Below are 15,484 nucleotides of genomic sequence, written 5' to 3' on the forward strand. Positions count from 1 at the left end.
ACATACACTCATTAAATTAACCTCGGCCACTTTATTTTAAATGCATTAAAACAAAACCAACCATAAAGCTAATTGCTTCTCTTTAAGGTGTCAGACTTACATTGTGATGCAATTTCACTCTAATCTATTTAACGCAAACAACATGTGTAGCATTTGTTCCTGCTAATTAGAGTATAACAAATGAATTACTGGGATACTTAAGACGTCTGGCATCTAACTGTAACATATTTAGCTTTAAAGGGTTATTAGATTATGAGTACTTCGCTAAACAAATGTTAACCTTACAGTGGGGCTGGTGAAAGCTTTCCTTTATTTTCTCTAACCATTACAGCGGCAAATACTCTCTCCAGCTAGGAAGCACACATAACAATGACAATACGAGATTAATCCCTGAAATCAGGATTCCCTTACTTTAAAACATGGTGGCCGGGCGCGGTGGCTCACGCCTGTAATCCTAGCACTTCGGGAGGCCGAGGCGGGCGGATCACCTGAGATCGGGAGTTCGAGACCAGCCTGACCTACATGGAGAAACCCTGTCTCTACTAAAAATACAAAAAAATTAGCCGGGCGTGGTGGCGCATGCCTGTAATCCCAGCTACTTGGGAGGCTGAGGCAGGAGAATCACTTGAACCCTGGAGGCGGAGGCTGCGGTGAGCCGAGATCGCGCCATTGCACTCCAGCCTGGGCAACAAGAGTGAAACTCCGTCTCAAAAAAAAAGTAAAACCTGTGCAAATTGGGGAAAATGCTCAACTTAAGAACATACAAACCACACGTTTACTCAAGTTCTACGAAGTTCTCTGATTTCGAAATAACAAAACTTAGAGCAAATAAATTTTCACCAGGCTCAAGGGCAATCCAAGATATAGTATTTGGGGATACACCTGAGGATAAGAGGTAGAAGTGACCAAGAAGGTGGAAAGGACAAAGTAAACGGCACCCAAAAGAATGTGGCTGTGAGGAGGCGTGAGTGGGTGGATTTCTGGCATATTCTATTTGGGGGATGAATGGTATAAGTGAGCATGGTTTTTCAAGGATAAAATCTAAACCATACACAGTGAAAAAAGTCTTCCTTCGCCCGGCCTCGGTGGGTCTACTGCTTTTCTCCTCGGGTTACCATCACCGATTTCTTGCCTATCTTACCAGAATTATTACAGTGCTTTGGCAAGCACACCTAGAGATATATAGTTTTTTTTTTCTTTTTTTGCTTAAAACATGGTAACATTTTGCACCTTCCTTTTTTGTTTGTTTGTTTTTGTTTTTGTCATTTACGGACGTCATCCCCTGCGCGTAAATATGGGGAAAGGCTATCTTGGCTTCCCAGACGCCAGTTTCGGGGTAACCTCCACTTGGGCGCCAGAGGGTGGGCGTTGGAACAGCCGGGACAGGATGGTACCGCTGGGTCCCCGCTAGGGTGGGACCGCGGCGGCCGCACCTGTCCCCGGGGAGGGGGACGCCCGAGGCAGGCCGAGCCAGGGCGGGGCGGGCCGGGCCAGGAGAGCCCGGGGCCCGGCCGCGAGCCAGGGGCAGGGCGGGTCACACTCACCACGCGCTTCTGCGGCTTGATGAGGGGTCGGCTGAGGCCGTTCATCTTGCTGTAGAGCCCGCAGGCGTTGCACAGGTAGTGGCCGGTGCCGTCCCGCCGCCACAGCGGCGTCTGGATGGAGCCGCAGTTCACGCACTCGCGGCTCTCGGACAGGTCCTCCAGCAGGTCTGCGGCGACAGCGGGGCGAGAGGGCGGGTGAGGCTACGCCGGACCCGTCCCTCCCCGCGTCACCCCGGGGATCCCGGCCCCCAGCCCCAGTGCCCGGCTTCCCTTCCCGTGTCCTTCCCGGCTGCGCTTTTCTCCTTGGCCGCAAAGCCAGGGGGCAGGGTTATTTCGTCCCTATTGATCCACTGACCATTTGTCCAATATTTCTGCACACCCGGGGCGCCCCAGTAGAGACCCCGGGAAAGAGACAGTGCTGGAAGCAGAGGACGTCAGAGTCCGAGATGAGCGGTGGGGAGGTCGGCTTGAGTCCCCTGACCCAAACTCTCAGGCTGTCCCCGAGCTTTTAAAGACTGAAATCCATCATCATTACAGTACGTCGTTGCCAAATCCGAGCAAGCCACACAGCAATACTGACCACTGGGCCCCGCTGCAACCCACAAATATCTGGGGACACAGCGAGGCTGCCGCATTAACTTTTATCTCAAGTAATTTTAAAAAGTATTTTCTACATCTGCCACCCGTCCATATGTGCCTCTTCTCCAATTAAAGATACACAAGTAAAATTAAAAGTACTATTCTTAGGCACCTACGTTAGTTAGAAACCAGAAATAAGATTACTCTCATCTTTTCAGGGGAAAAATGCACTAACATTAAGCACAGAGTTTTATTTTCATGCCACAAAGATCAAATGCTAAAATCCCAATTTAGAAGTGGGTCCAACTGCTTCTATCTGCAAAATTTTTATAAAAGGTTGATACCTTACTGATTGAGAAAATTACCAAGACCTTCCCAGTGATCATTTTGAGTTATGCAATCTATTTAAAATGTGTTTATTTTACATAATTTTATTATTATTATTCTTTGGTTAGTTTTCAGAATTCACAATAATCTAAACCTGCTAATAAAAACAAATCCTAATCAAGAGTAAATGTAACATTTATTACTTCTCAAGAAGGTTAAATATGGAAGAATAAATGTCTCTAAAAATGAGAAAAGTACTTATTATAAGTATAGACCAAAAAAAGTATAGATCACCATTTAAGGTTCTTTAGATTATAGAAGGTTTAAATGTTCTAGTTTTGCATTATTGAAGAAGCATTCCTGAATCACTTTTTAAAGTAAATAAACATTACACTTTAGAGTTTTAGCTGAAGACTATGTGCTAGTGAACCTTTTCGTTCTTTCTCATCCCCTTGCAGTTTATTGCTTGTGTCTACCATCAACTGTGTGGTAACGATATTTAGATATGACTTTAGCATAAAAACTCTTTAATTCCATTAATACCATTTACAAAACAAGTCTCTTTTCTCATTTCTTATTAAGTTTTAAAGAAACTAGCATCCTACACAACCCGAGTTCAAAGTTGTCATGGGGATACTGCAACTTACAACACATCACAAAGATTTATTCTTCTCCGCCCTAAAAGCCACTATTGACTACGGTAATCAGTAAAATGCTCAGGACTTCAAGGACACTGAAGTTAAACAAGGTATTTGTCTTTGTTGTTGACTTTAAAATGTTACCTATCAGAGCCCCCTCTGGATAGAGGAGTGGGGCATTCCCTGGAAAACCCAGCCCTATGACTGGGAACAATAAGAATCCTATTAGAAGACAGTGTGAACTCCCCAGGTAGAACTATTTAGTCATCTGAAAACCCAAAGACAAAATTTAATTAAAAGTCCACTTTGGATAAATACAACCTAGGAAGCTTGCTTATTTTTAGTTGAATAAAATCTCATTTCCTCCCTACCTCTTTCCCAAACCCACCAGGCAGCTGTAATCCTGAAAGTGACTAAAAAGGAAAAAAAAGAAAAATGCTGTCTTTATAAAAGCTATAAGACATAAAAGCTGGGGGCTTGCTCACCAAGTTCCTCCTTTTTAAACTCACCATTTCTCTCCTAACATGGCTGTTTGCGGTGCCCTTGGGGAGTGATAGATTCAGGGGAGAAGGGCACCACCACCTGTCTTTCTGTGTGTGGTACCAAGACACAGGGACTCAAACACAGTTCTGCAGGAGCTTAGGAGGGTGTAGGACCCAGGAAATAAAGGAGTGTGAGGACTCTGAGCTCACCCCAGAGTAAGCTCACCCCATCTACCCAGTCAGTGAGAGGTGCATAGCATGGGTTTCCAGAAGCCTCCAAATTGTGCGGGTTGATCAAGTTCAGCAGTCAGGTTTTAGCTCTGGTGTTTAAAAGTGTCTGCCTCCAAAAACGGTTTGTTTAAAAAAAAAAAATCTAAGAAACAGGAAATCTAGCTAGGAAGCTGGCCTCAGAATACCTGTGAGGACAAGCAAAGTTAGGGTCACTCACTCCCCACCCTTTACCCCAATACTGGCTTGGTCCCAGTCACTTCCTGATTTCCTAACAGACTCTATGCAAAAGCTGGCTGTTCCCAAATCCCTTCCCATTTTTTTAAACATACTTAAAAAAAATACTTAAAAAAATAACAAATCTTCTGGGTCTACAGAAAATTTATCTAACTGTGGTGTGCCCAGAAGATGAAAAAATTAGGAAAAGTATAGGCTGAATTTAAAACAAAAAGAAACATATTAACTTGCCCACAACTGCCCCATACTGCCTCTAAAAGGATTTCTCATACAGGACCAGTTACTGTAAACATCAAAAGACTCTCTCAGCCATATGAAATGCTGGAAGATTGGAGGAAAGGAACCTGGACATCAGGCTAAGGTGTGTCAAGAAATAGACAGAGCTGCAGGCGCTGGCTCAAGCTGCAGCTACTACCCCTCACCCAACTCACAATACCCTTGCGCATTCCCTACGGAACTTCCCGACTGACAAAAGAAGCTTCACGCACAACCATTGCCTCCTTAGAGATTCCCAGCCTCTCCATCTCTCTGCTCGTGGGAGCCAAACATGGGTTCCTATGCAGTGGTAAGGATGAGAGCTCTCGACTCCCAAGTCCCAAGCCAACAGTGCAAATCTCAACAGGGTCCCCCAATCTCATTCCACACACACATGGGAAAAATGGTCTCCAGGGCCAGCTTTGCAGCAGAAGCAAAAAGAGGGAATTTCGCTGGGCGCGGTGGCTCACGCCTATAATCCCAGTACTTTGGGAGGCAGGTGGATCACCTGAAGTCAAGAGTTCAAAAACAGCCTGACCAACATGGCAAAAACTACTAAAAACAGAAAAATTAGCTAGGTGTGGCGGCGCGCCTGTAATCCCAGCTACACGGGAGGCTGAGGCAGGAGAATCGCTTGAACCCGGGAGACGGAGGTTACAGTGAGCCACTGCACTCCAGACTGGGCGACAGAGCAAAACTAAAAAAAAAAAAAAAAAAAAAAAACAGGGAATTTTGAGACCAAGTCTTGCAGCGCTTGGAAGAAGACAGAAAGAAAGAACTCAGGTTATCAGGGAGCTGTTCAAATTGGTTCCTTCTCTTTCAGACCACTTGCATTTCCAGCGTGTCTTTTGCGGACAAGGTTGGAAATGTCCCATTTTATCCTAAGGAATCCTGGCCCCTAGGACTGACTTGCTGTCCCTAAAGGTAGCATCGAGGCTCCCACGAGAAGCACAGACCTGGGATACACAAGACACGGGGGTAGGACTGTTTGGAGTAATGTGCCTTCCTCCACTCTGCCACCTCTGTGACTCAAGGGGCCTCCCCCACACCTCCCCTCAAACAAACAACAATAAAAAAAGATGTTGTTTCCTTAGAAAGATTATCAAACAGGTGAAATATAAAGTAAGAGAAGCCAGTTGAAAGCACCAAGGACGCAGAATGTTGCATCTGAGAAAAACAGCCTAACAGGGCTCACACACTCCTGTGCTGGAGTAAACAAAACACTTTTCAAAACGAGGTATTTCCAGGTATTTTTGACAATAGCGTTTTCACGGTTTACCCCCTAACGGCTCCCAGACACAGGAATTAGAGTATGAGTCAAATTGGAAACTGAAAAATTGGCGGGCTAGACTTCGAAGGGAGAATAGGTGCCCCAGCTCCAGGATCCCTGAGTTGCAGCCTGGCCATGTGAGCAGCAGCCCCAGACCAAGGCCCAGCTGACGCCAAGCCCAAGGGCCTATCCACCAGCTCTCCTTCAGCATGAAGTCACAAGTCTGACCACTCCAGGTGCCCTCTCATCTTTTCTTTCCCTCTCTCTCTTGTGGGAGAGGAGACGCCAACTAGCTTCCCTAGGAACATCTAGGTTCTTCTGTTGTGCTCTTCTAAATACCCTTCTCTAGGAAAACACAAACACACACCCTTTGGAGAGTTAAACTGGGTGAGCCTGCATGTCCTTGTGTGTCTGTTTGGGGGTGGATCAAGTGCCCGCCACTCTCCCAAACTTACCCCCATCGTGGAATTTCTTCCACTCACCCAAAGTAGGGTCTGCGATGGGGCTCAAGCGCTGTTAGTTCCCTCCCAGCCTCGTTTTTCCCCAATAGCAGATGCCATTCACTACTCATCAAGGCCCTGAGCTTCTCCAAGGCACGAAGGTACAGATGTGCATTTAGTCTCATCCGTGGAAAGGAACTTGGCACAACAGAATCGCCTCAGCGCTACCGGACTCTGGTCACCCAGCCACAGGCCTGCAAATCTTTCCTGGGACCAGGCCGACCTCCGCGCACCCGGACGAGAAAGTCCTGAAAACAGGGCCCTAGTGGAGTAGCTGCTCCACGTCCCCCGTGCGCCCCAGCGCTTTGGACCCGCACCCCGAACCTAAGGCGCGACGCTTACCTGCACTGGGGCCCCGGGGCACCGGGAGCGGGGCTCCGGCGCGGCTCTGCAGGCTGTGCAGCACCGGGGTCTCGAAGGGTCCGGCGGGCCAGGCAGGCGTCAGTGGCGCCCCCACGTAGGGCGAGTAGGGGCTCGGATGGTGGTGGTGGTGGTGGTGGTGGTGGTGGTACGTCCCGTTCAGCGGCCGCGCCGCCGACAGCGAGCTGTACTGGGGCTCGCGGCCGCCCATGGCCGCCAGGCTGTTGCCGCCGCCGCTCACGCCTCCCGCGCCCCCACTGCCCGCTGCCGCGTAGCCTCCCGGCTCCCGCGCCGCGCCGTTGGCCATCGGCGGGCTGGGCGAGTAGGGGAAGCGCGCTGAGACGTGCGCCGCGGCCGAGCCAGCGCCGCCAGGCCCCGCGGCCCCGCCGCCAGCCGCGCCGCCTCCGCCGCCGTACGGAGGGCTGTCGGCCGAGGCCTGGGGCCAGCCGGGATGCGCGCCCGCGCCGCCCGCGTGGTTGGCTGGCCCACTGCCCGACCCCTGCAGGTGGTACGGTAGGCCGGGCAGCATGGAACCCACCCGAGTGGTGGGCACGTAGACCGGGGAGCTGGCCGCCGCCGCGGCTGCTGCCGCCGCGGCCGCAGAGTGCACGAAGCCGCCGGGCGCGCCGTCGTAGGCGGCCGGACCCTGGCTGGAGAGAGCGGCGAGGGTCTGGTACATCTCCTCCGGCTGCTCGGGTGCGAAGGGGCTCAGCTTGGCGCCGCGGCTGGACCACAGCAGCTTGCTGGCGGTCGCGGCTTGGTCGAGGTCAGTGAACAGCAGCAGGTCCTCCCAGCTCGACAGGTTGCCCCCGGGGCCCGCGACCCCAGGCGCCGAAGGTCCGTGGGGAGCCCCGAAGGGATGCGAAGCGTAGGAACTGAGCAGCAGCGAGCGGGCCGGGGGTCCGGCCGCCGCCTCCGTGTCGAGCTGAGGCGTCCCGCAGTTGCTGGCGCCGCCGGGGCCCCGCTCTCCGCCCCGGGAGCAGGAGGAGGACGAGGAAGAGATGGGGGAAGGCGGCGTGGAGGGCTCCCGCGCTGGAAAGGCTCTGGAGTCGCTGGCGTCCGCACCCGCGGCTCCGAAGCGCTTCGGTAAGCACCAGCCGCCGTCAGTCAAGGCCATCCACGGTCCGGCGCCGCTCCAAGCTGACGTCTAGCTCCTGAGGTGGGGTGGAGGAGACGGGTATGGTAGGAGATAGACGGGTTACCAACAGCGTAGGCTGCACACTACCTCGCCTCCACTCCTTTTTCTAGTTCAAATGGGATCAACCTCCAATGGGATCTTTGACTTCTCAAAGATCCCATTTGAGACTTCTCAAAGATTTCTGCCCAGGGCGTGGGGATGAATAAGGGAGGAGAATGGAGCCTGCGCAGCCGCCACAGGGCCTTGGAAGGGCTGGGATACCAGCCCTCCCTCAAAGGCACCGCTCCGGTCCCCGCGTCCTCCCCGCCCACCCGCTCGGCCGCATCCTTTCTCTGTGCGCGCGCCAGATCCCAGGGGTGATCTGCAGAAGCTGGCTGAGGCTTTCCTTCGGCCCTAAAGTGTCTCCCCCGGGCTGATGACACAAAAGAATTTAAGTAGCTGTGCGTGTCGGCACCGCCGCATCCCGCCTCTCTGCGGATGCCCCTCTCCCGAAATGCCTCGGGGTGAGGGTTCCCCATGGGAAAACCGTTCGCGTAAGCAAGGCAACCTGTCCCCGAAAACGAAACCGCCGCGTTCTCCTATATTGGCTCTCCCAGAGCTTCCCGGACTGCGCTGACCAGCCCGAACGCGAGCCCCAGAGAGAAATGCAACTCGGCCAAGGGAAAGTGGGACGCCAGGGCGGGGGCAGCGGTCCGGGTCCTTCCCAGCAGAGGCAGTGCAGGGAGCTCGTGGGGCGGGAATCGCCAGCCCCACCGGCGTCCCCGCGGCGTCGCACACCTTAGACATGGCCCGCGCCTGCAGCCACCAGCGTGCGCGCTCACGCCGGCCGGGCCACCCGGCCCACCCCGCGATCATCCCCAGCAGCAGAAACGCCGGACCGTTCCGGAATCGGACGTAGCGGGGTGGAGCGCAGAGCAGAGAAAAGGAGGGGGAACGCAAGGGGCTGGGAGGGGGGCGTGAGACCGCCCCAGAGCCGAGGCGACCCCAAATAGGAGAGCAGGAAGAATGACAGGGAGACTCGGAGGGAGTGGGGGAGGGAGGCGAAATGCAGCCGGGCTGGCCTCCTCCAGGCTGCTCTTCCAAATCGCCTCGGCTCATCGGAGATTACCACACTAAAATTAATGCCCACACACAGACCTGGCTAGATAGCAAGAAAGAAGTTTCTCTGCCGGCCTAACTACCGGCTCCCGCCCCTTTGCGCCGAGATAACTCGGAGATAAGGCTGCGCGCAGATAAGCGCTTCGAGGAGAGGAAAAGAGACTGGAAGTTGGTCCGCGGTGTCCCAGGAGCCTGGGAGCCGCCTCAGCCCGCCCGGAGGGGAGGAGGGAAACACCCTCGGAGCCGACCGCGGCCTGGAGAGGGCCGGAGAGCCAGAGGCCCAGGGGCCCGCGACGAGTAGGGGTGGAGGGGAGTAAAGCGGGGAGATCGCGCGAGGAGGAAGCAGCCGAACCTCGGGCGGGCGCTGCGCATGGAGAACGGCCGCGGCGGAGGGTGCTTCCAGGCGCGGAGAGAAGCCGAGGGCGCCAGCGGGCGAGCGCGAGTCCGGGGTCTGCGCCGCGCTGCTGGTGAATAAAAAGGAGAGAGGAGGCGCCTCTTACTGCTCTGCCGGAAAACTGCAGCCTGCGCTCCTGATTGGACTCACCAAGCCGTAAACAAACAGCACTCGCCGAAGGGTGCCAGGCTGTGGGTCGGAACTGCGCTCAGCGAGCAGCTGGGCGCTGGAGGTGAAGAAGAGGAGGAGGGATCGAGGGGAGGAGAGAAAAGAGGGTGGGGAGGGGACGGCGAGGGGGGAGGGGAGCGCGCCGCCCAGGCAGACAATGAGCGCCGCGCTGCCTGCGGGCGTGGGCTGAGCCGCGAGCCCTGTCCCCGGAGTGGGGGCGAGTCCACCCGGGGGGGCACCGAGCCCAGAGACGCCGGGGGAGGGGCGGAGGCCACAGAACGCCTGACCTGGCTGGCGACCCGCACCCATCCAGCGACTGTGCACCCTCCCGCTCCTGCAGTCGCACACACACCCACACGAGGGAGAAGGAGGGAGCCTTGGCACGGGAGGAGTTGGCAGTGCACAGCCCCGCGCCGCCGCTGCGGCGGGAGGGGCGCTCCAGACCCTGGGTCAGCACGCCCCCAGAAGGAGGGAGGAACGTGCTCTGCGCCCCCCCGCCCCCCAACCCCCGCCTAGCCCCTTCACAGCAAATGCGCTTTTCGCCCTGAGGTTGTGTGAGACCGACCTTAAACTTTCTCCGACCCTATCTCGGGATGCTACGGCTCAGGTCGTGGTGGTTTCGGGAACCTCAAGACAACATTCCCCAGCTGACCTTTGGGAACTTTAACTCGGGTCGTCAGGTACGGAAAGGTAGTCTATGGGGTGTGCAGAATGGAAAAGGTCTTCCACATCAGTCGTGTCCGAGGACGCTCTCCAACTTTTGATGTCCCGTTTGCTCTGATATTTCCCTGGAGAGTTTCAGGTAAGTCACAGATAAGTCACTGCGAAGAGGGGGTGTCACCTTCCCTGGACCCAGCGCTAAATGCTGCTTCCCCACCCCCACGTTCATATACACACCCCCTCTTCGCTCCCTCCAAACAGTTATCACAACTCTGTACAAACTGATACGGTCCCTAGCGGGCAAAAGGTACTGGAAATGAACGTCGCGGGGTTATCAGCGCCGATCTGTCAGCGGCAACTCGCGCGGCCGCAGGCTCGTCCGCTGCAGGAGCCGTGATATATGTCTCGCTCCCTTTCGCTCACAGAAAGGATTTCTTCCGACAGACGTGACCCCAGAAGGCTGCCGAGGGAGACTTTAACTAGGACAAGAGGAGTTGTTTTTGTGAGAATACAATTTTATACTTTCCCCCGCCCCCCGCCCCCCGCCCCCAGGTAAATCCAAGTAAATGATTTTCTGAAGGTCGGTCTCCCAGAAAGCGTTTAGGCTCTGGTTTTTTGTTTTGTTTTTATTTTCGTGTTTTCCCAGTTAGGGGAGGGAGAGGAGCCTGTGCAGAGTTGAACTGGGGTGGGGAGGTGCCTTGTAAAGTATGGTTTCCAGAGATGGTGAGACCTCGTAGCTAAGCGTTGTTTCCTCTGCACGTAACTGTGAGCTGTGAACTTGTGGCTCCTGGGGGAGCGGGGACAGGGCCTGACAGTGCGGGGGAGGGGGCGAGGAATTCAGGAAGTTGGCGAGAATTCTTCTTTTTTCATTCTTCGTTGTAAATTGTTTCTAAACACTTCTGAATTTTAAATTGCTACCGAGAAGGTCCAGAAACCGTTCTCGTCCAATTTAGTCACTTTTATTACATTCCACTTTGCCTCCCCCAATCACTGCGGCGGCTCCCAGTTTCAGTGTGGCCGCATTTTGAAAAGGCTGAAGGTAGAAAACTCTGGAATGGAGAGGCTGGCGACTGGAGCAGGATCCAGGGGCTTTAAATATTAACCTGAGTGCGATCGAATGCGCGACTCCCAGAAGAGATAGCCAGGCGTCCGCCCGGCCGCTCAACCCCCGCCAGGACTCAGAATGCCTTGCTTTTGGTTCTTTTCGTGAGTTCTGACCAAATGTTTAAGTGGACTGGGTTTTGCAGAAGCTCATTTGTAAGCACTGACGGAAATGGGTTGTGGGCATTTGATTTCCTTTGATTCCAACATTTTGAAATAATGTTTCTCAGATTTGCTATTAAAAGCAATTTTCTAAAAACTCATATCTTACTTGCTAAAAATAAACTCTTTGGCTCAGTTTGTGTCCAGGCTGTGAATGGCCTCCAACCCTGAGCCCCGAGGAGATCGAGCCCTGGCGCGAGCCTGATCTCTGTCCTGTGTGTTTCTTTGTATTTGCAAGTACAAGGATGTCTGCGTGGATATCCCTGGACACTCGATACCCCCCGGGGACCTGCTTTTCCCGCAGCTCCGCAGACGCGGCGGGAGGGAGCGCTGGCCCCGGCGCTGCTGGGACAGAGGTGAGCGGCGGGGTGGACATTGACCGATTCGACAACGTTCGGGCTCTAAGGGCTCGGGAAGGGACCCGGCATTTTACCCTCCAGATTCCCAATCTATTTTTTAAAATAATGTTCAAAACATATGGGAAAAATAAGTGATTGCTCCTTTTCATGGTCACAGATTGTATTTATTTTTTCAGACTGGTTTTCCAACCTAACGAGGGAATGGGTAGTGAATGTTGTTGTTGTTGTTGTTTATGTTGGTTAATTTCAAAATAAAACTGTTTAACTCGTACAGTTGATTCAGACAGAAAACAGGCTGCCTGACGTCTCCAATGTGCCTTTTCCCCAATGCATCTTTGGCGCCAGGGACCACTCTGGGGAAGACAAGCATGTTTTCAAAGCCACTCCCATGGGCCCCAGACCCGCGCGTGGAGCTTCCTGGGCGCGCCCCAGCTGGTCTGGAAGGCGGGCAAATTAGGAAGTTCGGAGGGAAGAGGTGCACCCCAAACTAGGGAGAAACCCAAGGGCTGGGGAGAAGGCCCCCCTAGTGTCCAAAATACGCGGACAGCTCTTAAAAGTTATTGTTTTCTTCGTGGGTATATATATTTTTTCTTTTCCTTCCTTCCCTTTTTTTTTTCTTTCACCCCCGCCCGTCTCCTCTTTCGGGATTTGCTAATCTTGAACGAAACTGTTTCTCTCTGGACTGTTTAGCCCCAATGGGAGGCCCCTCCTGGGCGAGTCGTCCCCCTTACCCTTACAGAGGGCTGGCTCTCGGGTGCAGCCTGTCCCCAGGGTTGATTTATTTGGGCCGCGCCACACCACTATTAGCGATTCGCATCCACCCAGAACACTGCAGCCAATTGGGCAGGGGGCGGGGGCTTGGCTGCCAAACGGGAAGGGTGTTTGGGGACCCGGTCTTGCGCCGCTTTCGGAGGAGCGGCGAGACCCAGCAAGGACCCGCGTCCCCATGCACCTCCACCCCCGCGAACTCACGCTCATTTTACGATCCTGTCACAAAACTGGCTGCTTCGGCGATGTTTCATAAACAAAAAGAATGCATTTCTGACTTAAAACATATTTTTAACTTAGATTTTTAACAGCCCAGATTTATGAGGCCTTCTCGCTTATACCATATTTCTTCCCGTCTCGGGGACGCTTTTACCCAAGGACCCGGGGTCACCTCAGAGCCCCCCACCCCTGCCAGCGTCTGGGGCCAGTGGTGGGTTCCGGGTGGCGTGCCCCCCACTCAGCGGCCGCACTGCACGGTAGGCCGTCGACCAGAGTCCTGGCGGTGATTTTCTTTATGTTTAAATCTCGGGAAACCAAAAACACTCTTTAGAAACGTCAGGTGGTGGCGGCGGAAACTCTCAGGTCGCCCCCACCCCCAGCGCCGGCTCCCGCCGCCGGCCACTTCGGGGAAGGACCGCGCGGAGCCAGCGCCTGGGTCCCCGGGCGGTCGGAATCGAGGCCCGGCGCGTAGCGCAGGCCAGGCCCGGCCCGGAGGCCCCTCGCCCGGCCCAGCCCCTGGCCGACCCCCGCGCGCCGCCGGCGGCCGCCAGCACGGCGCGGAGGTGGGCTAGCGGCGGCGGCGCACGAAAGGTCACCGCGGTGGCATTCCTCTCCGCGCTGTTTACGTGACTTAATGTACTCGCTGCGCCGCGGTAAGTTCGGGCCGCGATAAGGGGGCGGCCGGGGGAGGGTCGCCGTAAAAGCCCCACGCCGGGCGCCTCCAGCCCTCCCCTCATCCATTAACCTTTTTACTTTCTTCTCCGCTCTCTCTCCAAGCCTGTTATCTAGGCCACCCAATGACCGACGAAAGATTTTCCCTCCCTGCTTCTCCCGTGGCCGCTTTAAACCAAATAAATTTAGCTATTAAGGGCCAAGATGTCTGACAAAAGATCGAAAGGTGTCTTTCCGTGATCGCTTAAAGAAGCGAAGGAGAAGCTTGCGGCTCTCAAATCCCGATAAAGAAATTCCGCGCCGGCGCCGGCCTCCCTCCCCGCGGCCTGGTTGCTCCCTGACGCCCTGAGACCCCGACTTCGGCGGCCGCAGACCTCGGACGGGCCCGGCGGGACCTGTGGCTGCCGCCTGGGGAAGGTGGAGATCCCCGGGCTGCGGAGCCAGGGAGTGCCAGGCCCTAGCAGACGGGGCGGACACGGGGGTCCCCGGGAGCTCTGGAGCTCCAGGTGGGAGCTGGGTATCCTAAAACGGCCCCCCTGCACTTCGCGGAAAAACTAAGCCAAGCTCAGGGGGCCGAAATTACCACCCCGTTTTGATTATTTTCTGATACTAAAGAATAAAGATAAAACCAAACCGCCCCCGCCTACCATCCCACTCCCTGTGGGTCTGCTAAGGGGCAGTGTGCTGGTCCACGTCGCTGGTCCTGGGGCAGCGCTCCCTTTGAACCCCAGGCTGAAGGTGGTGTGTGGAACTGAGACTGCCAGGGAGGGTGTGGACTCGCAGAGTAACCGCACGCAGGTGGGAGGCAGAGGTCCAATCATTCAGTCATCCTCGGCTTGGGTTTGGTTTGAAGTGTGGTATTTATTATCATTATTAATTGCTACTGGCATCACTACATAAAGCCTAGGGCTGCCAGTTGGGCTGAGGCTCTGCCCCTGGAGTGATCGCCTCCTTTTCACCAACGGGTGACGGCAGGGAAGATCCAGTTTCCTGATCCTGGATACTAAAAAGTGGGCTTGGGGAGTCAGTTGTGATGTTTTTGAAGTTTTCTCCTCCCCTTAAGTAAAAGGAGTCCATATTCCAGACCAGCATAAACCTTTTCTACCTCTTTGAAATAGGACAAGGAGGTGATGGGGTGGGGTAAGTTTCAGATGAGACCCCTTGGCTTCCCTGCAGAGGGCTTTCCCAAGTCTTCTGCCTCCCCCAGTGTGTTCTCTGGCAGATGTTGGGAGCAGGACTCTCAATTCCAAAAGGCAGCCCAGGGTCTGCTGTCTGTCCCCTCACACTAGGCTGGGAAGTGGAAGATGCCTCTCTTTTTTTGTTATCCCTTCCAAATAAGGTGAATGCCAAAAATCATACGTCCTATCTAATCCTTACTTCACCAGCCTCTGGGGAGGGGAAAAATTAGAACATCAGAGGAAAAGGGAACATTTCTGCTCCCAAGAGGGAGGGTGAAAGAGATGGAGAAATGTCCAACCCACTAGACAGGCAGGACCTAGGCTATTCCTGGATTTTGCTGGTATCACAAGGTGTGCAGGCCATGCCAGTTCTAGGGCCAGGGTCCAGATACCACTGTCCCTGGGCTGTCTCAGCTCAAAGACCTTCCTGACTGTTCAGTAGGTTTTTGGTTTTGTTTTTTCAAAACCAAAAAATGTGGGACAGGGATTGATAAAGGGAAGCAAGGAAAAGAAGAAATCAGCTTTTGGAGACTTACTAAATTACAAATGCCCCGCTTTGAGTCAATTAAAGGGGCAAAAAGTGGCCAAGAAACATACAAAAAAAATTACCCAGAAATATGACCTCTCCATACAGCTATGTTGCAAATATGCAGAGAATTAGGACCAAAGGCTTGTCTACCAAGATGCAGTCCTCCAGTTCCCTGCCACTTGCCCAACGCATACTGAGTATGCACTGCACGAGGAAGAAAGAGAAGAGTTAGCTCCTAGTTTTGAAGTGTTTACAGTTTAGAAGGTTGGCACCTCTGTAAAGCCGGTTAGGCAAAATCCTACTTTCCAAGATGGAAGATGACTGAGTCTTTTTCCCTTCTCTAGAAAAGTACTCAAGTCCAGATTGCCCTCTAGGCAACCCAGCAGGTTTGAAAAGAAAGGAGTGGCTCATACACTGAGGGAATTTCTAGAAGCCATTGGGCCTGCGCAGGACCCTGGGCCAGCCTGCCTGGGTTTCAATCCTGATGCCACCATTTACTAGCTATGTGATCATGGCAAATAGCCCAACCTCTCTGTGCCACAGTTTCTTCATCTGCAAAATGGGGATAATAAAAGTACTCCCCTTACAGGATTGCTAAGAGGATGAAAATATTTCTCA

The 15,484-nt window shown here is 53.9% G+C and overlaps 1 protein-coding gene across 2 annotated transcripts in view; it reads right to left on the bottom strand.

The window, feature by feature from the left end:
• Positions 1-9,246, bottom strand: part of GATA6 (GATA binding protein 6) — a 32,822-nt gene extending 23,576 nt beyond the window's left edge. The window contains exons 1-3 of one of the 2 annotated variants that reach the window (XM_055292612.2): positions 9,009-9,246; positions 6,403-7,574; positions 1,545-1,711 (exon numbers count right to left, since the gene is read on the bottom strand). In XM_055292612.2, coding sequence (XP_055148587.1) covers positions 1,545-1,711; positions 6,403-7,537 — 1,302 coding nt within the window. In that variant the 5' untranslated portion in view covers positions 7,538-7,574; positions 9,009-9,246. Of the gene's footprint in view, positions 1-1,544; positions 1,712-6,402; positions 7,725-9,008 lie in introns of those variants that run through there. The other variant, XM_063640678.1, reaches the window with a different exon arrangement.
• Positions 9,247-15,484: the final 6,238 nt, after the last annotated feature.

This window comes from Symphalangus syndactylus, chromosome 1 (genome assembly GCF_028878055.3).
Source record: "Symphalangus syndactylus isolate Jambi chromosome 1, NHGRI_mSymSyn1-v2.1_pri, whole genome shotgun sequence".
NCBI classification, from domain to species: Eukaryota; Metazoa; Chordata; class Mammalia; order Primates; family Hylobatidae; genus Symphalangus; species Symphalangus syndactylus.